A 27,503-nucleotide genomic window follows, 5' to 3' on the forward strand; every position below is an offset into this window, starting at 1 on the left:
CTTGATTCTACATATTTCTAAAACCCCAACACAACCAAGTTTGGCTGGAATCCGTCGTCGTTCTTGCACCCTCTATGCGATGCCATTGTGAAAAGCTTCTATTCATTCAAACCTGCTTACAAATGATCATGCAGTGGATGAAGGTCAAAACGACGACGGCCGTTCACCTCCAAACTTGTGGGTGCTTCGGGCGCGTTTTAGAATTTATGGTTTAGATCAATTCAACGGGAGCGGATCTATCCACGAATGCGCTCTAAATCATGTTGAGTTTTAGAGGGCTCGTCTATAGCCGAGTATATCCCCTCCGTATGACAGGATATCTCACTTAAGCAACTTCTATAGTTATTATAATATAATCATACGTATAATAATATATATTATATATATGATAGTATATTAGTAAAGGTGAATCTTTATAGGGCTCGCACACCCTAGCCGCTATCTGTTTTAGCCCACCTAAGATGCGGCCTACTATGAAATATAACATCATTTCCTAAATTTTTTTTGCGCGATCCACTCCGCTTAACACTTGACTACACGTTCTTAAATCCCAAACACACAATATTTGGGGTGAACCCGTTTGTGGGTGACCTTTACTCCAACTCGCCTCCGCTAATTCTTAACCGAGGTTTTCGAATAATAGAACTTTTTGCACGGCCGCATCAACTTGAATGTCAAACACAACGGCTGTTCACCCCAAAACTTGTGTGGTGTATTGGGTTTAAAGAACGTTGATCAAGCTTTCAATGGACGCGGATTCGTTAAAGAAAATTATGGAATATGATGTGATTCTAGGCCGCATCCTTAGGCTGCGGCAGCCTATGGAGGATGTCACCTTAGATTCACTTTTCGCACTATATATATATATTATATTATATATATATTATATATAATATATACTATATATTATATATATATATATTTACAAAACTCTGCTGCATGTGAGTTATTTTTAACCACACTGGGTGCTCCGATAGGATTTTTTACTCGATGAAGCATACTATCACGAGCAACAACTGAGAACAGTGTTAATTAACTGTTGCAAAGGACAAGATTTAAGTACCCACATATTTTAACGAGAAAATTAAGGTGAGATAATTTGCACATCGTGATTTAGTAATGAATTAAAATGAATAAAGAATTCCCTTGGAGTCATGTTTCGGAAATTGTCTTCAGTCGTTAATGTGTCTCGTCCTGGGGTCCCGATTATAAAAGCATTATTTAGGTGAACTAAGGTTAAGTTTGGCATTATTGAAGCTTATAGTAAATTTCTTATAAAAACAACTTATAAAAGTAATTTATATAAGTCGTTGAAAATAGTTTCTTAGTAACTAAATATAAAAATTGCTTGAAAAATAGTTAAGATTTTATAGATGTGTAATTAATGATATTGTTAAAAGATGAATGATATTTATAGTATATAAGCTAAAAAGAGTATAACCTTCTTTTATTTGATAATAAAGTAGAACCTTCTTTTAAAAGCATCATCATATTGCTTCTAAACCCACATCTTTAAAAAGTAGAAGCATTTTTAATAAGTATATCAAAAAAATTCACCAAATACTATTATTAGCTACTTATTGAAAATATGAACAAAAACACTCTAAAAAAGCAATAACAAATCAGCTCTAATACTATTAGCTAATCTTATATGTTTCCATAATTAAAAGTATTTTTAATATTGTTTAGATAATAAGTATCATTTTATGGAGACCACTGAATGAAAAGTTTTGATTAATGAGTTATAGAAAAGCTCTAAGAATATAGAGGATCTCTTCCCCCTTCCTTGTGGATATGCTTCCAAAGTTGATTTTTTTAATTACATGTAAACGTGAGTACGTGTTCTTCTCTTGTTTCTGCATATAAACCCTTCAATTATTTTATATTTGCAGATTTACTTTCAAAATTGATACTTTGCAAAATTACTGCACAATTCTCCCACATTAAATTTTTCTATCCCTCCTATTAACAATGTTACATTTTTATTTAACATGATGCCAAAAGCTTTCCAATAGATTTGCAATTTCTCGTTTTAGAAATTAAAATTGTTGTGTGGGTGGCATAGAAAAATTCAGAGAATTAGAAGTAATTTTGTAAATAAGGACCTCTTGTTTTACAGTTGAACCCACAGTTTCCCTAGGTTGTGTATATGCGCAACGGTTCTCGGGAACTACAAAGCTTTTAGATGACTAATTTTGCTTTCTTGTTTGTTAGATTTTAAAAAATTAAGCTAGAACAAAATCTTATCATACTAGAGCTTAAATTCTTTCTTAATTAAGGCCCCAAATATTCATGTTTCTAATTTACACTCCAAACGTGTCAATTTCCTTAAATAACACGTGCTCCTTATATTTGACAGTAGCTAGTCAGTTTTTATATTGTTTGGATAAAACATAATAAAGTCACTGTGTAATTAGAAGGATGAAGATCTGAGCGCACGATGTAAAATTAGGAAAATTTTGGTTCTAAAATGATACCTTAATTAATAGAATTGGGGGTCAAATTAACGGATTTGGGGTGCTGTTTAGATATATGACGAAGATCGGTGGTCTAATATAGAATTAGGAAAGAATTGAAGGTGTCTAATATAACAAAAAACCATTTTTTTAGGATTAGGACCCTTTCCATTACCAAAAAAGAAGTAGAAGAACCACTACATAAATACAACATGATATTTTTTTTGAGTGCAAATTAGAAATGAGTGTAATACATGAGGTTGGTAATTAAGTGTTAGATATGGAATGCATTATAATCATCCACTAGATAATTAAGGAACTATTTGGTTAGTGGATTGTATTTTGGTGCATACTATGAGTTTAGAAAACCCTATACTCAAGATTTTGTTCGTTTAGGATGAATTTTAAAGTGTATATGTATGAGAGAGAAAATTCAACCAAATTTTGTTTGGTTACACATGCATTTTATTGAGGATATGTGACTAAAATCACAAAATCGAGTGAAATTAGCATAACTTTTTACAATCACATTTGATGCATTGATTTTACATGTCAAAACCCAAAATTCGTGACATGAAAAGTGACAAACAAATAATATATATGATAATAATCTAGAATTTTAAGCTTATGGGTCCCCTTCTTTAATGCAAAAGCAACTAGATGCGGGTAAAATGCTTGGATGTATCTCACATGTATATATCTGTCATTTTCAGTTTGCAATTTGCTCCCAAAAATCCAACTGCATAAATTGAAACAATTACAGGTTAGCGACAGTGGAGCTTTCGATCTCTCCCACGACTACGCCAACTCTAGACTCACCGAAACAACAATCCTCGCACACCGATTCCTCAAAAACGTCTTCCGAACAAAAGAGCTTTTTGCATGCCGAGTCATCCAAATGCTCGTTTCAAGCCTTGTTCTTGGCTCCATCTTCTTCAACCTCAAGAATGATCGCATTGGTGCTAGCGAACGTGTTGGCCTCTTCGCCTTCATCCTCACCTTCCTCCTCTCTTGCACCACCGAAGCTCTCCCAATATTTCTTCAAGAACGTGAAATCTTGATGAAGGAAACTTCAAGCGGTACATATCACATATCTTCCTACGTCATTGCAAACGCACTAGTCTTCTTACCATTCCTCCTCATTCTGTCTGTCCTCTTCTCTGTCCCTGTCTACTGGATAGTTGGTCTGCACCCGAGTTTTGACTCGTTTCTGTTCTTCATACTTCTCATATGGCTCATCCTTTATACTGCGAATTCGGTAGTCGTGTGTATCACTGCACTAGTACCCAACTTTGTAGTAGGGAATTCGATGATTGCGGGTGTGATGGGGTCGTTCTTTCTATTTTCCGGCTATTTCATATCGAAGGAGGCAATGCCAAGCTATTGGGTGTTTATGCACTACATCTCCTTGTTTAAGTACCCTTTTGAGGGGTTGCTGGTGAATGAGTTTGGAGGGAAGGGGAGGTGCTTGGAGTATAAGATGGGGGTTTGTTTGTTGGATGGGGATAGTTTGTTGAGAGGGCAAGGGTTGGGAGAGGAGAGGAAGTGGAGGGATGTGGTGGTGATATTGGGGTTTATAGTAGGGTTCAGGGTGATGTCCTATGTTATACTTAGGATAAGGTGTAAGTTGGATCAAAAGGGTGGGATTAAAAGAAAATAAGTTTGAGAGAGGTGTGAAAATGCCACCTATACAATAATAAAGATGAAAAGTGCGAGTGTTACTGTTGGTATAATTCTTTCTTTCTTCCTCCTCTCTTTTTTTTGGGTCGTTTGTGGGAATATAGTTTTACTACATGCTTTTTTGCTTTGGAGAAGTGTATTAAATATTTGCATGTAACTGCTTACAATGTAGAATTAACATGCAACCAAACTTGTAAATTAAATTTAATCGTTTGTTTGGATTATTATATCATGTCTCTTTTCTTCCTCCTCATAGTATAGAGTTGAGGTTCGTTTGGATATGGCAAACCAATATATCTTCCTTAATTACAAGTGAATTTACATGTATCAGAAAGAGAGCAATCTTTATCAGTAATTTAGCAACAATTAAGGGTTTCTTAATTTATTTGATTCTTTTTCTCTTTCTATCTTTTCCTCGACAATACCGAAAGAGTTCAATGAAGATAACAAAGAGGTGCGCGGAAGAATAATCCCAAACAACAATTTGGTCACAATTCGAGAGTCACCGCATATCTTGTACTGCACCTCTTTGTTTTCCAAGGTTCCTTCGTCAAGCCCTTCTCCCAATATTTGAACAACATTGACATAACTGTTGAGGTGATTAATATGTGAGTATAGTCTCACATCGGATAAGATAAGAAAGAGTGATGAATTTAAATAGGAGTTTAGGTTAATACCTGATAGCTATAGCTTTTGGGTTAAAATTGATTCCTAAGTTCTGTTTAAGGCCCATCAACTCTAGATTGAGCCTGATTTCTTCCCCAACAAGTGATATCAGAGCTAAGATCATGGTCCAAGTAATTTTAAAAAAAAAATAGATGATCTTCGATGTGAAGCCCGAAGGCGTCGGGAGAATCCACAGATGACCATATGAGTGATATAGTCTAGTTAGCCACCATGAGTGAAGTGGTGGAAGTTCCTACGGATGTTTGATAGCTATGTGTTGAATGCATGGTTTGGTTAGCTCACGAGTGGAGTGCTGTAAAAGTTTGTGAATTGGTTAGCCCACGAGTGAAGTGGTCCAAAAACTTAGTGAATTCTGTGAAAGATTGAATTATAGTTGAATTGAACCATACTCACAAATTAAGGGAGAGTTATTGAGGTGATTAATATGTGAGTATAGTCTTATATTGGATAAGATAAGAAAGAGTGATGAGTTTAAATAGGAGTTTGGGTCAATACCTGATAGCTATAGTTTTTGGATTAAAATTGATTCATAACTTCTGTTTAAGGCCCGTCAACTCCAGATTAGGCCTGATTTCGTCCCCAACAATAACAACATGACTTGGCAATGTGGATATATGATTATACACTTGCCCAATGAAGCTCTATTCCCTAGATGACAGGAAATAAATTTCATGGAGTTTGATCCTATAGTCAATGCACATTATGCTTTCATTAACTAGTTGGTACATGTTAAACAATAAAATATTATAAATTTTTATTTATATTTTAAAAGTTATAATTACACCTCTTTATATAGGGATTTAATAAGAAGAAGTTTATTGTCTGGTCAATATGAGAATAAACATAATTACCTAATCACAATTATTCTTTTAGTTATATTTCTAACATAACTATAATATTATAGATCTCCATAATATATTCCTTAACGTTATTCCTCAAGCTGGAGCATGTATATCATACATGTCCAGCTTTACATGCTCCAGCTTATTACAAAAAGATGCACTCGCTCCAATTTGTGACACGACTTAAAAGGTTGAAATCTTTTGTGTGACCTTTCTCATCGTCGTTGTCTTCATCTTGTAGTTTTCTGCTTGAACGTCTTCCACCACGAACAACCTCAGCCAAAATCACCGGATGTGATACCCTAATCTTCTTCACAGATCGATTAGGGAACTACCAAACAAACGATCCTTACGAGGGATCTACCATGTAGATGATCCTCTTCAGGGATCAACTAAACAAATGATCCTCATCATGGCTCCACCAAGCAAACGATCCACTTTAGGATCAACCAAATAAACGATCTTCTTCATGGATCAAGTAAACAAACGATCTTCACTAAGGATCAACCAAACAAACTATCCTCTTCATGAATCAACCAAACAAATGATTCTCTCTAAGGATCAACTAAACAAACAATCCTCTTCATGGATCAACCAAACAAACGATCCTCCCTAGAGATTAACCAAATAAACAATCCCCTTCATGAATAAATCAAAAGAACGATCCTCTTCGGGATCTAAGAAATAATTCTTTAGGGGCCTGCCAAATAAATGACTCCCCTTTAGGCATCCACCAAATAAATGAAGTTGAGAAAATAATCTTAATCGAACCAAACTCCAAACAAAATCCTGATTCAATCAAATTTTTTTCCAGTGTTCTAGAAGACAAGCAGTGAAGGCGGTAGTTTCAACAAGTTGCATAGGTGGTATGAATGAAGGCAAATCAGGGTGGCATAGGTGACAACGAGAACATGTATATTGAGGATGACTATTGCCATCAATAATAACAATCTTGATCATCAACGAGTCCATCAAAAGCAGAGCGAACATGAAGTAAAAGCATTATTCATGGTAAACAGAAATAATGATACTATTTGCGGAGAATAGTTATCGCGTCACTTTTCACTGTGAACAGTAGACGATCACTTACTATTCACAGTATTGTTCACGGTAAACATTGTTTGGGTCAAAAGTTGATGTTTTCATTGCTTTGAATCTATTATAACTTTAATCGTTATAATAAACTCAAATAAACGAGAAAAGTAGATCTTTTTATAAGATCGACTTATACAATGAAAATATAAAATAGTACAACTCTTGTCAAACAGCACAACAGATATTTATCATCCGCTGCTTGCGTGGGAACTTCGCCTGTGCCGGGGACGTTAATATTCGTGGACCATCGCAGATCAGATCCAGTTGACAGATTAAGTTAATCAAAACTCTTACTTCACGAAGGAAGTAATCTCTACAGCGATAATCCCGACCAAGCGAGATTACGGCTCTTCTCGAGATTAAGACTAAGCTTAAATCCGGAGGAATAGGGGACGTGTCTCAGATCTCTCGAACTCCACTCTTTATGCATAGGAACTCGCTAAGATCTGCTAACCCTCGCTATAAATTCGTGGCTCCACTCTCCAATTCTATCAAATCAGTTGGGAACCCCTGGAACAGATAAATCCCAAGAAAACCACTTAAAACCGTCGAAAACGCATTTGGGGATCAAAACAGCATGACGGGCCCTGCTGACCTGTGGGGGGCGTGGGTCGGAGCGGTCTGACCCGCGCGGGCGCGGGTCGGCTCGTGCTGTCCCGCCGTCGCGCGGGTCGGTTCGGTACTTGGGCATTCGTTCCGTCTTTTTTGTTTTGTGTATTCGGTCGTCTTGTTGACTTGTTCACTTTGCTAACTTACTTTATGTACTCGTTAGCTTCTTTATGGTTTTTTGAGCTGACCGACAAGCACCTTGGGCACTTTGGATCTGACCGACAAGCGCATCGGGAACTTTGGATCTGACCGACAAACGCGGCGGATACTTTGGAACTGACCGACGTGTGGGAGCTGGTTGACGAGTGCGTTTGGTCACTTGAAGCTGACTGACGCGTGCGGGTTGATCGACAGGTGTGACGGCCAACTAGAGGTGGCCGGTGAGTGCACGAGACACAGTTGGTTCGCTATTCCGGTTCATGCACTTGTCAGTGTCAGATAATCCTCTTAGACTCAGATAACAGCGTTCATCAAATATTCTCCGTCTGGAGCTACATACGGACACCTATAGGTATTTTTAGACGCCTACAGATACCCCCTCCAAAATATTTCAGACTCATTATTTTATAGAAGAGTCTGGAATGCTTTGGATAAGATAGGCCATTTGCTCAATCTCGTAGAGGAACCTATCAACTGCTTTAATTCTTGACTTCTTCAGCCTTTAGTCTATTCAGTGTTTTGTCAAATAGATGAAGTTCTTTCGGCGCTGCGTTTATCGTCTGATCGTTGTCGAAATCTTGAACTGAAGTTGAAGCGTAAGTTTCTGAATTTAGCTCGTGTCATTGAGTTGACTTTGAACTAATCATCTTCATCATAAATTCACATCTGAATGCGATTGAACTCCCTGAAATTATTATTTGCCTTATTTTGGCAAAATTGCTGATACGTTGACTGGCATCAACCTTTACTGTGGCGCGTTGACTGGCGTTATCCTTTGCTGTAACACTTTGACCGTCGTTAACACAGTTTACACTCGTACGTTTGCTAGAGTCTGCACAGTTTAATCTCTTAAGGCATTAGAGCGTGACGGTCCCAAATGTTAGGGCTATAGGACCAACTGTTAAAGCTGATTCATCTGCATGTATGGCTCTTATTCTGAAGTTGTTGGATGCTCAAGTCACGAGATCAACTAATGGGGCTGGTGTGTTAATTACTCTCACATTTATAGGATTTTTGGTAAACCCTCAGCCATCAACGGGTTTAATAAGCATTTACCAACTACCGTTTGAGTCGGGCTAGCATCCGAATTGTTTAAGTCCGTTCCGCATGTAACGTTGTGCTAAAAGAGTTAACTCTTTTAGTGCTACGATATTGAATACGTAGACTTCATCTTTTTCATGGGAATAGACTATTCGGTCATATGTATCAGATGCAGACTCAGGATTTTTGGCAAATCCTCAGCCATCAACGGATTTGACGTGCCTTTACTGATTACCATTTGAATCAGGCTTTCATGCGGATTGTTTAAGTCCGTTCCGCATGTGACGTTGTGCTAAAAGAGTTAACTCTTTTAGTGCTATGATATTAAATACGTAGACTTTGTCTTTCTTACGGGAATAAACTACCCGACAACGCGTGTTAGGCACTGACTTATCCCTTCTTAGGATTCAGGATAAAAGTCCCTAGACTTGGATTTTGGTGTCTTTTTCAATCGGTGAATGACTAAACCGAAAACGTGTGTTAGACGTTGACTTATCCCTACTTAGGATTCGGGATAAAATTCCCCGTACGTGTGAGGTACGGATTATGATGTTATTAATAACAACCTGCCACAATATTAAATATGTGGGCTTTTGTCCTTTTTAATGTTAAGGACTAACCGGCAACGCATGTTAGGCGTTGACTTATTCCTACTTAGGCTTTGGGATAAAATTCCCCGGACTTGGATTCTAGTATTTTTTTTAATCGGTGAAAGACTAAATCGGCAATGCGTTTTAGGCATTGACTTATCCCTACTTAGGATTCGGGATAAATTTTCTCATACGTATGAGACACGAATTATGGTGTTATTAATAACAACCTGTCATAATGTCGAATATGTGGACTTTTATCATTTTTGCGGTTAAGAACTAACCGGCAACGCATGTTAAGCGCTGACTTATCCCTACTTAGGTTTCGGGATAAAAGTCCCCAAATTTGGATTCTGGTATCTTTTTCAATCGGTGAAAGACTAAACCGGCAACGCGTGTTTGGCGTTGACTTATCCCTACTTAGGATTCAGGATAAATTTCCTCGTATGTGTGAGGCACGGATTATGATGTTATTAATAACAACCTGCCACAATATCGAATATGTGGGCTTTTGTCCTTTTTATGGTTAAGGACTAACCGGCAACGCGTGTTAGGCGCTGACTTATCCCTACTTAGGCTTCGGGATAAAAATCCCCAGACTTGAATTCTGGTATCTTTTTCAATCGGTGAAAGACTAAACCGACAACGCGTGTTAGGCACTGACTTATCCCTACTTAGGCTTCGGGATAAAAGTCCCCAAACTTGGATTCTGGTATCTTTTTTAATCGGTGAAAGACTAAACCGGCAACGCGTGTTAGGTGTTGACTTATCCCTACTTAGAATTCGGGATAAAATTCCATGTACGTGTGAGGCACGGATTATGGTGTTATTAATAACAACCTGCCACAATGTCGAATACGTGGGCTTTTGTCTTTTTTACGGTCAAAGACTAACCGACAACGCGTGTTAGGCCCTAACTTATCCATACTTAGGCTTCGGGATAAAATTCCCCGTGCGTGTGAAGCACAGATTTTAGAGTTGAAGGATGGTGTCTTCTCTTGGGGCAAAGACGAACCCGATGCGGGAGAGAAAGAATTTTATATTCTATCTTCCAAAACTAAAGAGGAAGAATTTTATATTCTATCTCTAGTTATCAAAGGAAACTCAAAGTGGGATTCTACTTCCAGAATCCGGGAAGGTGAAACTAAGAGTGGGATCTCCACTCCGAGAATCAAAAAGATTAGAATAATCCTAACTGTCGAAAGGTTTGATTACAGAACTAAAGGCGAGTTTCTCGTTTATCGAGAGTGAATTGCGGTTTCGGCTCTAACTGTAGGAAGGTTTAACCAAATTAGAGGCTTGAGATGACCCTAACTGTAGGAAGGTTTGATCGCTCGATTTGAAAGTGGACCTTCTCGTTCATGGAACTCGCTAAAGTTGATGTTTTTATTACTTTAAATCTATTACAACTTTAATCATTACAATAAACTCAAATAAACGAGAAAAGTAGATATTTTTATAAGATCGACTTATACAATGAAAATTTAAAATAGTAAAACTCTTGTCAAACAGCGCAATGGACGTTTATGCTCCGCTGGTTGCGTAAGAACTTCGCCTGTGCCGGGGACGTTAATATCAGTGGATCGCCGCGGATCAGATCCGGTTGACAGATTAAGTTAATCAAAGCTCTTACTTCACGAAGAAAGTAATCACTGCAGTGATAATCCCGACCAAGCTAGATTATGGCCATTCTCGAGATTAAGACTAAGCTTAAATCCGGAGGAATAGGGGACGGGTCTCAGATCTCTCGAACTCCACACTAAGCTTAAATCCGGAGGAATAGGGGACGGGTCTCAGATCTCTCGAACTCCACTCTTTATGCACAGGAACTCGCTAAGATCTGCTAACCATAGGGGACGGGTCTCAGATCTCTCGAACTCCACTCTTTATGCACAGGAACTCGCTAAGATCTGCTAACCATTGCTATAAATTTGTGGCTCCACTCTCCAATTCAGCAGCGTTTCGGCCTCTTGATCTCCGCCTTGTGAAATGAGCCCCTAGGCCTGTATTTATAGGCTTCGGTTGGGGGGGTATTTGGATAAGAATGAGTGATTTGGTCTTATCTTCAGTCAATAATAGCCTAACCATGTTTGTGGATGATATCAAGTCAGTTGGGAACCCCTGGAATAGATAAATCCCGAGAAAACCGCTTAAAACCATCGAAAACGCGTTTGGGGCGCGGGTCGGCTCGTGCTGTCCCGCCGTCGTGCGGGTCGGTTCGGTACTTGGGCATTCGTTCTGTCTTTTTTGTTTTGTGTATTCGGTCGTCTTGTTGACTTGTTCGCTTTGCTAACTTGCTTTATGCACTCGTTAGCTTCTTTACGGTATTTTGAGCTGACTAACTTGCTTTATGCACTCGTTAGCTTTTTTACGGTATTTTGAGCTGACCGACAAGCACGTCGGGCACTTTGGATCTGACCGACAAGCGCGTCGGGCACTTTGGATCTAACCGACAAGCGCGTCGGGCACTTTGGAACTGACCGACGTACGGGAGCTGACTGACGAGTGCGTTTGGTCACTTGGAGCTGACTGACGCGCGCGAGCTGACTGATGCGCGCGGGTTGATCGACAGGTGTGACGGCCAATTGGAAGTGGCCGGTGAGTGCACGAGACACAGTTGGTTCGCCATTCCGGTTCATGCACTTGTCAGCGTCAGATAATCCTCTTAGACTCAGATAACGACGTTCGTCATCTTCTCTCTGTCTCGAGCTGTGTGCGGACACCTATAGGCATTTTTAGATGCCTACAAACATCAGTAAAAGAAGGAAGGTAGGAAGACAAAGTTTGGTGGTAACAAATTGGGGACTAGGGTTTTATGAGGATTTAGGGTTTTATGGAGGTTAGGGTTTGTGTGGCTCTGATACTATGTTAAAAATAAAAAATCATAAATTCTCATTCATATTTTAAAAGCTACAACTACTCTCCTTTATATAGGGATACAATAACAAAAAGTTTATTGTTTAATCAATGTGAAACTAAACACAATTACCTAATCACAGTTATTCTCTTAGTTACATTCCTAATATAACTATAACATTATAGATTTCCAATAATATATCCTTAACAGTCTGCGGCAATGATTTTGATAAAAATCTGGCCTATGGGCGATTCCTTTAACTAGACAATCGTGGTAAACGATATTTCTAACTTACTATTATAGAATGAAGTGGATAAACTTTTCTAGTGCATCCAATTTGACCTGTGTTATCAAATTGTTCAAAAAAATTACTTTCAAAACAACTGCTTTATTCTTGTGGTCGACTGAGAATCTCTTGGGAAATATTCACACATGGCACTGATTTCACATGTTCGCTTGTAGTTAGTTTTGAATTTATATATGTAAATTTTATTGTTCTCTAATGTCTTCTCCAGTGTGTTAGCTGCGTATTAAATAAGTTAAAAATTTGATAAACATGGAGATCAAACTTAAGCCAACATAGTTTTCTTTAAAAAAAACTGAAACTAAAAAATATAGTCAGACAGTTGATTCTGCTTTTTATATAGAACTATCGTTTTGTTCTGCTAAAAGTAGGGCTATGCAAGCGGTCGATTGGTTCGGTTTTTGGCCAAATTTGGCAAAACCGAACCGAATTGGCTATCATTCAAAACTGAAGCGAACCGATTCAAGTCGGTTCGGTTTGGCTCGGGTCGGTTTGTTCAGTTTTCACTTAGATACAAATATTATGTCCAAATTCAATTTCACATCTAATCTGTTGACGAAGAAAGAAGTGAAGAAATGGCGAAAGAAGCTCGAAAGAAGCTCAGGAGAACGGTCAGGCAAACTGGCGGTCGACCGCGAGTTAGCGGCGGTCGACCGCGAACGTGCACATGAGAGAAGTAGGATTCGGAACTGAAGGCGGTCGACCGCCGCAGTTGACCGTGCCAACCCTGTAGGTGATTGTGCTCTTGGGTTTTGGTTCGGTCAACCGCGGCAATCGACCGCGATACCTGCGCGGTCGACCGTCGTGGTCGACCGTCGCGGTCGACCACAGATCAGTTTTGGGCTGGGCTTTGGTTTTTCAACCCGTTTCGTTTTGAGTTGGTATATAACCTAAACCTGATTAATTAGGGTTAAGCAAATACGTTTTTTAGCAGTCTTTGGGAGAGGATTGCTGCATCCAATTGTGGGAGATTTGTGAGAGATCTAGAGCTTTGTTTTAGGGTTTGATCGGTGAGATTTGTAACTCTGTTTGTATTCTCTTGATTTTTAATAGTAAGAACTCCCCCTCCTTGCCCCGTGGACATAGGCAACTTGCTGAATCACGTAAAACTCGTTGTCTTGCTGTTGTATTGTGTTTGGCTTATTAGTTGTGATTTATCTCTTGTTCTTGTTCGTGTCGCTTCGAGGCTTCCGCCGGTATTGTGTTTGGCTTATTAGTTGTGATTTATCTCTTGTTCTTGTTCGTGTCGCTTCGAGGCTTCCGCCACGCACAACAATTGGTATCAGAGCTTTAGGCTTGTTCGAAGGATTCAGTGAAGAATTGCTATCTGAAGAGTTAGATCGATAATATAGGAGAAGCAAGCACATCAGGTTCGTCTCTTACGAAGGTGATACAGAGTCTGAGCATTAATAACACGAAGATTGATGTTCCGAAGTTCGATGGCAAGATTAATTTCAGATTGTGGAGGTGTCAGGTGATGGACGCCTTGGATGCATAGAATTTGGAAGAGACTCTTGAGTTACAAGAGAAACCTGAAGACATAGAGGATAAGGTTTGGAAGAAGATGAATTGTAGGGCTTATGGAGTTATTCGGTCATGCTTGACGCTGGATCTTATTTATGATATTATGAACGAGACGTCGGCGAAGAGAATATGGGAAACACTTAATGAGAAGTATCTTACAAAGAGTATTGAGAATCGGTTTCACTTGAAGAAGAGGTTTTACCAATTCAAGATGAAGAGGGGAGTTTCCATCAGGGAGCATGTCAACAATTTCACGAATCTACTTTTAGATATTGTCAATGTGGATATCATGGTTGAGGATGAAGACAAAGCGATGTTACTTTTGTGTTCGTTGCCGGAAGATGACTATGGTACGTTCGTTCTAACTATGATCAATGGAAGAACTACTATTAGCTACAAGGAGGTGACCTCAGTTTTGGTGAATTATGAGTTGAGGAAGAGTGATGGTGAACCCTCCGAGAAGGCATCGGGAGATGCATTAGCTGTTCGAGACCGAGATCTAAACCGTCACCAGTCAACTGCTCAAAGTCAAAGAATAGGAGTGCCTATAAGAGTGTTGGTAGAAACCAGTGTCGGTATTATAAAGAAGAAGGACATTGGAAGATTGACTGCCCAAAGTGGAAGAAAAAAGCTGGGAAGAACAAAGGAAAAGTTGTGCAAGCTTCAAAAGTGAATGTTGCAAAAGCTATTGATGAGCATTCAGATTCAGATTCTTCGGGCTATTCGTGCCCTGCACTATCATCGGTTTTCTATGCTGATTCTACAGAGTGGATGATGGATTTGGGAGCTACATATCACATTTGCCTTAGGAGGGATTGGTTCTCCAGCTTTGAGGAGTTGGAAAGAGGGGATGCCGTGCTTATGGGTAATGACCATGTATATCCTATTGGTGGTATTGGTTCAGTCCGGATTAGGATGCATGATGGAGTAATTAGGGAGTTGAAGAAAGTGAGGTTCGTGCCACAGTTGACGAAGAATATCATTTCTCTTAGAACTTTGGAGGTAGCTGGATATAGAGTGATTTTAGAGGATGTTACGGTGAAGGTCACGAAGAGTTCTATGGTGGTGATGCGAGGTGTCAGGGAAAACAACCTATACTACTTGAAGGGCAAGACAGTTACAGGGGGTCCGACAGCTTCTATCACTACAGAGGAGGACACTACCACTTTATGGCATATGAGACTTGGACACACATGTGATAAGTCCCTACAGTCATTGGCAAAATAGTGGCTATTGAAAGGTGTTAAGACCTGCAAGATGGAGCTGTGTGAGCATTGTGTACTTAGGAAGAAGACTAGAGTGAAGTTTGGCACTGTTGTTCACAACACCCGAGGTACATTGTTCGCGGGAAAAATCGTTGCTTTCTTCATTGATTCCATTGCTATCTTGAATAACAGTTTTTCGGTTACAGAAGATCCGGTCTTTTTTAGATCCGGTTACAATGAAAATCAAAAATAAAGAAAATTAAAAATTACAACTTTTTCTCTTTCTTCGAACAAATCGCGAGCTCCTGTTATTCGGTCACTCGCTTGGGTGGGTTGTTTGCCTGCACCGGGGTTGTTTGCCGTGAACCACCGCGCGATCTAGATCCGAACAGATCTACGCAGTATAACGGGTATTATTTCACCAAGGAAATAATAGCCGGAGGGATTATTTCACCAAGGAAACAATCGCTCGAATCTCGGGATCAAAGACCAAGCTTTGATCCGGAGTGTAACAACGTAGATCTGAGATCTCGATCCCCTCGAACTCCTGCCTTTTGTGATGCGGGTGCTCGCCAAGAATCAGATCTGAATGTCCAAGTCTTCAAGCCTTCAAAAAACTCCAAGATGAGGTCTCAATCCGGCAGAGTTTCGGCTCTCCAAAAGTTCTTCCAAAAGTCCTCCAAAATGATGAATGACCCCGCCTATTTATAGGCAACCAGATCTGTGCATTTGGCACAGATCTGGGCGGCCACCTCAGGGTGGCTCGGCTCATGCCGAGCCACCCTAGGGTGGCTCGGCCTTGGCGCCCAGCCAGCCAACGCAAAGGGTGGCTGCGCCTTTGGCAGCAGAGCCACCGCTAGGGGTGCTCGGCATTAGCCTGATGCGGCACTCCGGGTTTTGCGTCCGTCGTTCGGTTGTTTCGGTTCTTGTATCCGCTTTGTCCGTGATTCGGTTATGCGGTTGATTGGTCTGAAATCGATTCGTTGACTTGATTCCTGATTTGGCAATGAATCCGACTCTGAGTTTAATTCCAAAACTAATCATGACTCGATCGCGATTCATCCGAATTCGCCTGTGGCGTTGCTCTGAACCCCGATTTGTTCTGCTCCATGGGGAATTCTGGAATATCTTGGCAGTCGGGGAGAGGCGAGGACTCTAATGCTCTGAAGCTAACGCAGCGGATGAAGGGTTCCTTGGCCAGGGGACAGGGGAAGGCGTAGCCACGAGAGCCAGTTTCTGGGACGGTTACTTTGGTCCAGTCGTTGAACTGCAGCTCGACGTTGACGGTACCGCTGCTTGTGAACTCATCACCGTCGCCGCCATCGGAAGAAGATGGAGGTGATGGGACTGAGCCGAGAAAGAGATGGCAGGGGCCTCGGATCAGCTCTACGTTGTTTTTCTTCTCCTTCTTGAAGAGTTCATGAGGGAGGCGGGGGAATTCAATAGGAGAGGAAGCCCGAACCGGAGGAGTCGGAGAGTCGGACGCAGCGGCATCCTTCTGCTGTGCAGAGAAGAGCTCGTGAGGGAGGCGGGGAGTCGCCATGGTCGTCTTCGTCGCTGAGAGAAGATTGAAAGTTACTCCGAGACAACGACGTACGTACGGCAGAAAAATCTCAACACGGAGGAGTTTATAAAGCTACTGTTGTGAATTCCCTTCGAACTTGGACTCCTGATTCCAATGGGATTAGAAAGTAACTTTGAAGTCTCAGGTTTCCGAAGGTTGCAAGTCCGCACCGACTTCAAATTTTGGGAAGTTTGTGATCCCTCCAAGATTTGGATCTCTCTCCACCGAAAAAAAAAATAGCGAAGAGACTACTATTTTAATTTTAGTCTATTGATTTTATCTTAATGGTTTAGATGAAATAAATCTTTTCTAACTATGATTATGAGAATCAATTAGCCTAACATATTTTCTATTTTTACTTCTATCTAATCTATTTTCCTAATCTTGTATATCTGGTCCTTCTCTCTATTTATTTTTCCTATTTATTCCGTGGTTTTTTTCTTTCTTTTTCCTTTTTTTTCTCATCTCCCTTTTTTTCTTTTTTCTTTTTTCTTTTCCCTTTTTTCCGCAAAATATTCTTTTTATTTTTTATGTTTTTTTTACTTTCCAATAAAAAGAAATTTTCTTTAATTTCAATTTTTTTCTACTCCAATTTTTATATCATAATATTTGAGATCATTCTACAGTAAGAAAAAAAAATTTATTCAGGCCACTCCACCTTTCTTCGTGATGGATCAAAAAGTCTTGAGCTCAGCATGGCAATGAAGAAATAAATCGTAAAAATTCTCATCCTTCTACAAGATCACTTTTTTCCTTATATTGTTTACTACAGTCATGACTCTTGATTAATTATTAAATAGTGCGCTTGAATCATATTTGTATCAAACTCATTTGTTAGTAATTATCTGGACTTTTGGACTAATTTATGGTTTTTAATTTGAGAGAGGTCACTTCTTCTGAAGTTGTGCTATTGAGACCTGTTACATCATTGCATTGCCTGAATATGACAAGACGCCTTTTGACATCAATGTCATTGTTCAGATTACAATAGATTAAAACATTAATATTCTGATTCCAACCATACATATTGACAAAAAAGTTTGTATGAATCAAAGTAGATTGTTAGACCCTAGAGGGGGGTTGATTAGGGTCTTAAGCTAATCTAATCCAATTTTATGCCAATTAAAACTAATACAAATATATTCTTGCAAGATAGATATACAAGAGTTATAAGCAAGAATAAGCAATATGAATAAAGAGATATATCCTAGCAAAAAGGTAATATATGCAAGGATATATAAACTAACACAATGGTGAAATAAACATAAAAACACAAGGGTGAAATAAACATAAACAAGATAAGAGTGATAGTGTAAATAAACAATACAAACACACAATATGATCACGGAGTTCGGACCTTCCGTCCTACGTCTCCGCTCCTTCCGTCCTACGTCTCCGCTCCCCACTCCCGGGGAGAAATCCACTATCACAACCGGGTTTTCTACGCTCAACCGAAGAACGTTTACACCTCACAATGTCGGTTTTTAACATTCACCGATCAACGTTTACAATCACTCACAATGTCGGTTTTTAATGCTCACCGATCAGCGTTCACTTCTCACACTCGGTTTTCTAGCTCACCGAAAATTTTACAACACTAACAATGTAACAACAAATATGTTCTCTACAATAGATGAGAACTCAATGAAAGCTCACACTCAATTGTTACAACTCTCACCAACCTAAATATACTATGTATGAAAATACAATAAGCTCAAGTGGGTGTGTGTAACAATGAGTGAAATCAAATTAAAACTAAACTCAAAATAAAACTAGCTTTAATAAGATGATAATCAAACAAATAGATATAAAGCTAGAAATAGAGTTTAGAAAACTTCTCAATAGATCAAGAGGTAGAGGAGAAATGTTGGATGCTCAAACACCAATGGTTGATCTCCTCAAGCTCTTGTAAAATTGATATCACAAAACAAACTCTCAATTTTCTTAAAAGTTTTTTAAACAAAACTTAAACCAAACACAAACCCTTGTTAAAACTTATTTAAAACACTCTCTTGGGTGTGGAAAATAGTTACGGCAAAGAGTCGGGGTGCTACAGTAACGACGGTCGACCATGCTACAGTGCGGTCGATCGCACTGTTCACAGATAATTTTACGTATCTATCTTTGTAAAATCAATTAAAATTGATAAATCAACTCCAAAAATCATGAAATGTTGAGAGAATATTCTAGACATGTAGATAAACATGTTAGAGAAAGAATTTCTAAAATATCACTTTCCATTTGAGATAAATAAATATTTAAACATAGATATACAGTTTTTAAAAAAACTGCAGAAAATACGGTTTTGTAAATTCAATTGAAAATAACAAAACAACTCCAAAAATAGTAAAACTTGGGAAAATGTTTGTATATGTGATGATAAACATGTAAACAAAGAAAATTTTCAAATTGCATTATCTAATTGTGAAAACGCATCAGTTTTGCAAAAACATGCACGAACATGTGCATGAACATGAGCTAATTAAAAACTTGATTTTGTAAATTCAAATAAACATAACAAACTAATTCCAAAATTGATAAAACTTTGGAAAACATTTATAAACATGAAATTAATATGTTAGAAAAAAATTTCTCAAATTGAGTTTCCCATTTGTGAAAACTCATGTATTTTGCAAGTGTGTCCAAAACATGAAAATGTGATATACATGAAATTTAATGTTTTGACATAAACAATGTTTTAAAACCCTATGAAATGATTTTATAGACTTAATGAAATATGTATACAAAAATTGTTAAGTCCATAAACCAAAACTTGTGTATATATATAACTATATATATAAAAATCAAATGTGTGTGTGTATATATGATTGAGCTTAAAGTACTAACACAAATAATATAAAACCTAAACTAAATATACCCAAACTTGATTGATCTTCAATGTAGCTCAACTTGGCACACTTGCGGATGAAGCTAGAACTTGGATCGTTAACTTAAAATGCAAGGCTTTACTCTACAATTCTGCCAACCTCCATTGGATATGATTGTTATGTCACAATCCATCCAACCTCCAACACATTGTTTGTCTACAATAAATAAGAAAACATAAATATTAGACAAACAACATTAGTGATAAATTATTTGTTAAACATCATTAAAACAAAAAGGCCAACATAGATAAGTACTGTCAAAATTTGTCGAAATTTAAATTTGTCGAAATTTGCCTCCTATTAGGTACCGGAGCTCATGGATAGAAAACAACTTACAATAGAAAATTATCTAGCTAAGCGTATCTAACCATGAAAACCAATGGAATATCAACAAGAATGAAAATATGCAAGGTGATAACACTTTCAAACAATTAAGTGGCATTTTATTCGAATGAGATGAAAAATCACCATGTACTCCGGTTTCTTTGATGGTAGACATAAACTCCTGAGTACCACACTTCAAAATAGGGTTGTAATATGAAAACAATGCAATCGGGCAAGATAGCTTGGGTACAACCTATAAGAAAACAATCGCATGGACGCAGAAACTATGTCAAAACAGTTAGATATTAGCACATCATGTTAAAAATTAAAGAAAAGAAACTCAAGTACACAAGTTATGAGGATCTTAAGCCTTAATGAGTTATGATATATGAGTAATTGAGAGTAGGCCCCCTACACTGTCACCTAATTGTGAATAGACCCATATAGTATGAGCCCAAGTGCGAATACACCTCCTTAGTGAAATTTTTTTGACTTTATTTAAAAGTAAACAAATTTACCAATCAGGGTTCGATCCTCACCGATAGAGCTATATGGGATCTATTCAACTCCTCAAACCTTTTTAACGATTTTAAGAGTCAAAAGAAATTCACAGAGGGGGTCTATTCACACAAATAAAACTATAGGGGAGTCTATTAGCAATTGGGTTATTCTGCAGGGGTCTATTCGTACAAATAGAACTACAAGGGAGTCTATTTGCAACTGGAAGATACTATAGGGGGTTTATTTACAATCAACCCTATCATATGGAGTGAAATGTTGAGAACACTCTATTGTGCTCTGATACCAATTGTCACGCGCCTATGCGAAAGCGTGCTCGCACACCGACCCATCATGTGATCACGGGAGAAGAGAACTAATCACACACGAGCACAATCCAAAACTAAAATACAATAGATTAATTACAAATACAGAGATATACATGGTTCGACAATTTGCCTATGTCCACGGGGAGAGGATGGGGAGATTCCACTAAATAAAGGAGAGTATAAAGGGTTACAATCTTACAAAACTCACAAACTAACCCTCAACCAAAGCTCTCAACTTGCTCAAAATATCTCACTCTTACAATGCTAAAAAAGTCTCTCTAATATTTGATTACAACTCTTCTCTTTTGATGATCCTAATCTCTTCTAAGGCATTCCATATATATAGAAAACCTAAAACCAAAACAGACTAGGAATTCTAAAACAAAAAACAAAACAAATTAGGAATCCTAATAACCTGTTACCAAAATAGATTAAGAATTATGTTACCAAAATAGATTAGGAATCTTAATAACCTATTACCAAAACAGATTAGGAACCTGCTATCCAATAATTCTCCACCTAGGCGAAGTATTCCCAAAACTAAGCCGACACCAACATGAGCACCAATGCGTCATCTTACAAATTTGGCTGCACCAAAATGGTTGCCTACGTATCCCCTCTTCTAAGGGATTAAGCCAACCGTAGTTCATCCAAATGGCCGTCAACAACCTCAACAATCACGAATGTGCAACAAACTTCTACAATGATCAAACTTGTTGCTCGGAACCACCTTAGTGAGCATATCCGTCGGATTATCCTTTGTGTGGACCTATACAATCTTCACATCGCTATCTTCAAGAATATCTCGAACAAAGTGATAACAAATGCCAATGTGCTTCGTCCTTGTATGAAAATATGATTCTTCACCAAATAGATAACACTCATGCTATCACAATGAATAATAATGGACCTCTGCGATATACCAAGTTCCTCCAAAAGCCCTCGATGCCAAATAACCTCCTTCACAACCTCCATAATCGCCATATACTCTGCCTCCATCATAAACAAAGCCACCGTAGATTGTAAGGTGCATCTCCAATACACTGGCGTACGGGTCAAAGTGAACACATACCCCGTAGTAGACCGATGCTTATCCAAATCCCCGACATAATCCAAATCAACATAGCCAATGCACAACTGCCCACCTCTACTGTCCCACTCATAGACCAAACCAAAATTAAGCATACCTCGAATGTACCTCAAAATCCATCTCATGATATTCTAATAACCTACTCCTGGATCATGCATGTATCTCGAAACCATGCTCACCGCCTATGATAAATCTGGCCTCGTACATACCATCACGTACATCAAGCTCCCAACCGTGCTCGCATATGGAGTCTTCGATATCAACTCTTTATCTTCAACTTTCTTCGGTGAAAGGTCAGCTGAAAGTTTCAAATGGTCTCACAAAGGTACACTAACTGGCTTCGTATCCATGCTAACATGAAATCACTGTAGAACCTTCTTTAAATAAGCCATCTGTGTCAAATAAATTCTATCATTCTCTTTGTCTCTGCCGATCTCCATCCCTAAAATATGCTTAGCCTCACCCTAATCCTTCATCTCAAACTCCTTTGAAAGCTGTGCCTTCAACTCATTTATATAAGACCTAGAAATGGAGGCAACCAATATGTCATCAATATAGAGCAACAAATAGATATATGCACCTCCTTTTAACTTTTGAAAATACACACAAGGATTAAACTGGATCCGAGTGTACGAATGACCAAGCATAAAACTATCGAATCATATATACTACTACCGAGGAGACTGCTTCAAACCGTATAGCGATTTTTTCAACCTACAAACTTACTTTTCCTTCCCTGTAGCTCGGAATCCCAATGACTGAGTTATATATATTTCTTCATCAAGATCACCATGAAGAAATATTATCTTCACATCTAATTAATCTAACCCTAAACTATACTGTGCCACCAAAGCTAAAAAAATCCGAATCAAAGAGTGCTTCACCACCGGAGAGAAAACCTCATTGTAATCAATACCTTCCTTCTGTGCATAGCCCATTGTGTATACCCACTTGCAACCAATTATATTCCGCCTCTTTGGAAGCTCAACAAGCACCCATGTATCGTTCTTGTGAAGAGAGTCCATCTCCTCCTGCATAGCCACATGCCACGAATAAGCCTCCGAACTCTATTCGCCCTCTCTGAATATAGTAGGCACCAACTCATTGATACTCTCCACCGAAAGTGCGTATGCAACTACTGTATCGGTATACCATGGTGGCATTCGTATGTCTCTCCTCTGTCTCAGAATTGTAATAGAATCCTAAACCTAAGCCGTCGGTCACTGATCCTGCACAACTGTACCCGTATCCTCCTCGTCGTCGCCATGCTCGCCTGGCGTCACCTCAGTCGGCAATCTAATGGATACTGTACCATCTGGACAATGTGGAGCTACATCGATCTCCACCACCTACGATATTTCCTCCGTCGAGTCGCTCTCCACCTGATGAGAGCTGGGAAGCTTCAAGATAGAAGTCTCATCGAACATGACATCTCTACTCAGCACAATCTTCCTATCAACTGGATCCCAAATCTTGTATCCTTTGACATCGTTCTTGAATCCTACAAATATGACCTTCCTAGCTCGAGGTTCCAACTTATCAGTCTTCACATGATAGTATGCAGGGCACCCAAATATCTTGAGCTAGTCATAATCTTTTGCTAGCTCTCCCGACCACATCTCCATAGGGGTCTTTCCCTCAATCACAGATGAAGGCAGCTTGTTAATGAGGTGACTTACATATGAAAGTGCTTCAGCCTAAAAAAATCTTCTCCAAACCACTATGCGCTAACAAACATTGGATCTTCTCCAGCAAAGACCGATTTAACCTCTCTGCCACCCCATTCTGTTGTGCTATATGACTAACTATGAAGTACCTCTCTATGCCCTCGTCTCGACATAGCTGCTGAAATAGGTCTGATCGTAACGTCTTGATCTTTCTCCTAGTCTGCAGTTCCAATCTCTTCTTCTACTTCACAAATATATATAGGACTTCACTCTTTTTCGTCATGGTGTACACCCAACAATGCTTAGAATAGTCATCAACAAACATGACGAATCAATGTCTACCACCAGGTGATGCAGTCTTGGTGAGACCCCAAACATCTGTGCACACATAATCCAGGATACCCCTCGTCCTATGAATGGCTGTTCCGAACTTCACCTTCATCTTCTAGTCAAGAACACGGTGCTCACAGAACTCAACTTTTCCACTCTTAGCTCCCTTTAATATCCCCTGCTTGTATAGTGCATGTAGTGACTTCTCTCCTGTGTGTCCTAATCTGTAATGCCAAAGTCTGCTAATGTCATCCTCTAAAATAGCTGAAGCAACCTGGCCAATCATGGTTCTCCCCTTCAGATAATACAAGTTCTGACTGCGGACTCCCTTCATCACCACTAAAGATCTCTTAATAACCTTTTCTACAGCATCCTCAAAGGTCACCTTTAATCCCTTCGCCTCTAAAGCTCCAATCGAGTTAAGATTCTTCTTTAACTGAGGAACAAATCTCACCTCCTTCAATTCATGGACTACTCCATTGTGCATCCGAATCCTCACATTACCTATCACACAAATACCACATGATTGATCATTTCTCATAATAATAACACCCCCATCGAGTCTCTCAAATGATGAAAACCAATCTCGCCTAGGAGTCACATGATAAGTAGCACAAGAATCAAGCATCCAATCTGATACATCCAAGTGGTTCACCTCCGAAGTAATCAATAGAGAAAATCTCAAATCATTAGAATCATCACCTTTCGTAACATTCACCTCATTGGCCTTCGGGCCCTTCTTCTTGCTATTCTCCTTCTCCTTGATCTTTGGATAGCCTCTCTTTCAATGTCCCTGCTCCTTGCAGAATACACATTGATTATTTCCTAGCTGGTGACGATCTCTTAACTTTGACCTTCATCTATTACTACCTTTTGGATATGGGTTTTTACCTCTCGTCGACAAAGCCTCTCTTGAAGTACTAGTGCGGGAAGTCTCTTTGTCCTTCATCCTCAAATCATAGTTTGTCAAAGCATTCGTAACTTTACTATAGCTGATAGAAGACCTCCCATTCAACAAAGTGAGCATGAATGTATCATACTCCTCATCTGGTAAGGAGCCCCAAAAAATAATCACCTTGTACTCATCCGATAACTTCTCATCAACATTCGCTAAGTCCGACAACAACTTAGTATAGTTATTCACATGAGCCGCTAGTGAGGTACCCTGGGACATTTGAAATTTGAACAATCTTCCTAGTAAGTGCAAACAGTTCTCAACACTCTTCGTAATATACTTATTATTGAGAATTCCCTACATCTTCATTACAGATGTCACCCTAATCACATCATACTTCAATTTCTGCTCCAAACAGGATCTAATCACCCCACAAGTATTCCTATTCATCTTTTCCTATATCGCCTCTTCATATTTTGGTGGTCTCTCTTGGACCATGATGGTCTCCTCCAAATTCTAAGCATTGAGCGCATCTTAAACGTTGCTCATCCACAAACCAAACCTGATCTTGTCGTCATACTTCACCACACTAATTTTGGTGTTCTGAAAATAACTTGGACTGTACTCGCCATCTTACTGCTTTCACCAACTTTTTTACTCATACTCGCAAACTCTAAATTACAAAGAAAGATTTAAACTTTGAAAGAAATAAGAAATTATCGAACTAAACTCTAGATTGGATTCCAAATAGAGCTCCTTACCATACGAGGAAAGCGAGATCTCCAACGACAACTTCAAATCCTATCTCCACCGAAGCCTAGAACTCTAAGAACCAAACTTCCACGATGAATTTTCCTCCACCTAATACCAAAACCCTAGATCTAAAATCTAAGCTATGATACCAATTGTCGTGCGCCTATGCAGAAGCATGCTTGTACACCGACCTATGATCACGGGAGAAGAGAACCAACCACCCATGAATACAATCCAAAACTAAAATACGACAGATCAATCACAAACACAGAGATATACGTGGTTTGACAATTTGCCTACGTCGATGGGGAGAGGATGGGGAGATTCCACTAAATCAAGGAGAGTATAAAGGGTTACAATCTCACAAAACTCACAAACTAACCCTCAACCAAAGCACTCAACTTGTTCACAATATCTCCCTCTCATAATACTCAAGAAGTCTCTCTAATCTCTGATTACAACTCTCCTCTTTTTGATGATCCTATTCTCTTCTAAGGCGTTCCATATATATAAAACCTAAAACCAAAATAGATTAGGAATTCTAAAACAAAAAACAAAATAAATTAGGAATCCTAATAACCTGTTACAAAAACAGATTAAGAATCATATTATCAAAATAGATTAGGAATCCTAATAACTTGTTGCCAAAACAGATTAGGAACCTGCTATCCAATACACTCGACCATATATTGTTCCACAATCATTGATTGAAGCTTCTTTATAAAGTATTTGTATAGCGTGGAAAATGCTAGCAGGCCATCAATTTTAAGAAGGTTTTGCGAATTCTCAATCAATACGGTCGAACGACAAGAATGACTATTATCTCCATGAACTTCTCAGAAGCCAATACCGATGAGACTTGGTTTAAATGTATGTCTATCACTGTGTTCTAAGTGGCATAACTACAATAGATAATTACCAAAATGACCAAAAAAGAACCATGTGATATTCAATCAATAGAGTTGATAGAAACGTGTACCTGGTGAATGTTCTATAGAGGTCTAATGCCATGTGACGTTAAAGCAGTTAGCACACTAGCTTATGATAAGTTGAGCATGCATGAGATTTTTCAAACTATCTCAGATGTGAAAACAAATAGCACACTAGCTTCTAAAAACTATGTCTATCTATATGAATAATTCCTTCATTTCAGACACGTCATAAGTGGAAATGCTAAATTACTAGATTGGTATTTTTAGTACTACTTGTTTGGCAACAAGGTATTATTATTTGCTACGGCTACAATAAGGTATCAAAATTGATTAGTTTTCATCAAGTAGGCCCAGTTGCTTGCCTTAGGTGATGATTTCGGCACCAAATCATCATGAGGCTACACTACCTTTGCCATGTCATTATCTTATGCCACCTTAGCATTTAAAGTGTAAAGAGAAGATCATGCGTCGTCACGTGATTGTTTGGTGCCAAAATCATAGCATCGGGCAAGCAATTGCACCTAATTGACGAAAACTGATTACCACTAATACCTTGTCATAGCCAGAGCAAGTAAATCACCTCGCTATCCAATATGTTGTACTAAATATACTAATATGGTGATTTATTCTAAATGGAAATAGCTGAGACCATGGTTTCACCCTTAACCTCAAACAAAATCCGTCAGCAATCAAATGACAATATTCCATCTTCAAACAACCAATAGAATTAACACTCAAGACCCTGAACAGAATACAGTCTACAATCTACAGATTGGATTAATAATCTATCTGAGCAACTAAAATTATAGAGGCAACATCTGCAAGAAGTGATCAATGCACATACTCGAAATGAGAATACTACAGAATGTCATACCTCTGCTAACATGGAAATAACTGCATCAAAGCTCCTTCCTTTTTTGAGGGCACGAGTAGTGGCCGCCTGCAAAATAGACAAGTATATAGCCAATCTACATTACTAAAAGGAAAAAAAATCAATATTGAGCAAGAAATGGGGTAGAACCTGGATAACAGGTCCATCTGCCAAAGGATCAGAATATGGCATGCCTAATTCAATTATATCGTAACCGCAGCAGTCAAGAACTTTCAATGCTTCTGAGGTTGTTGCGAGATCAGGATCACCAGCAGTGATGTAAGGTATGAGAGAAACCTAAAAAAATAGGTAA

At 38.8% G+C, this 27,503-nt stretch overlaps 1 protein-coding gene across 1 annotated transcript; it reads left to right on the forward strand.

Annotated features, from left to right (window-relative positions):
* Positions 1,878-4,365, forward strand: LOC109835204 (ABC transporter G family member 5-like). Its single transcript, XM_020403189.1, has one exon. It carries the CDS (start codon positions 3,136-3,138, stop codon positions 4,114-4,116), a length of 981 nt encoding a protein of 326 aa, XP_020258778.1. The 5' UTR covers positions 1,878-3,135; the 3' UTR covers positions 4,117-4,365.

This window comes from Asparagus officinalis, chromosome 3, assembly GCF_001876935.1.
Source record: "Asparagus officinalis chromosome 3, Aspof.V1, whole genome shotgun sequence".
Classification (NCBI taxonomy): domain Eukaryota; kingdom Viridiplantae; phylum Streptophyta; class Magnoliopsida; order Asparagales; family Asparagaceae; genus Asparagus; species Asparagus officinalis.

Coding starts and splice junctions, on each gene's coding strand:
- LOC109835204 (XM_020403189.1), top strand. CDS start 3,136: ATGTATCTCACATGTATATATCTGTCATTTTCAGTTTGCAATTTGCTC.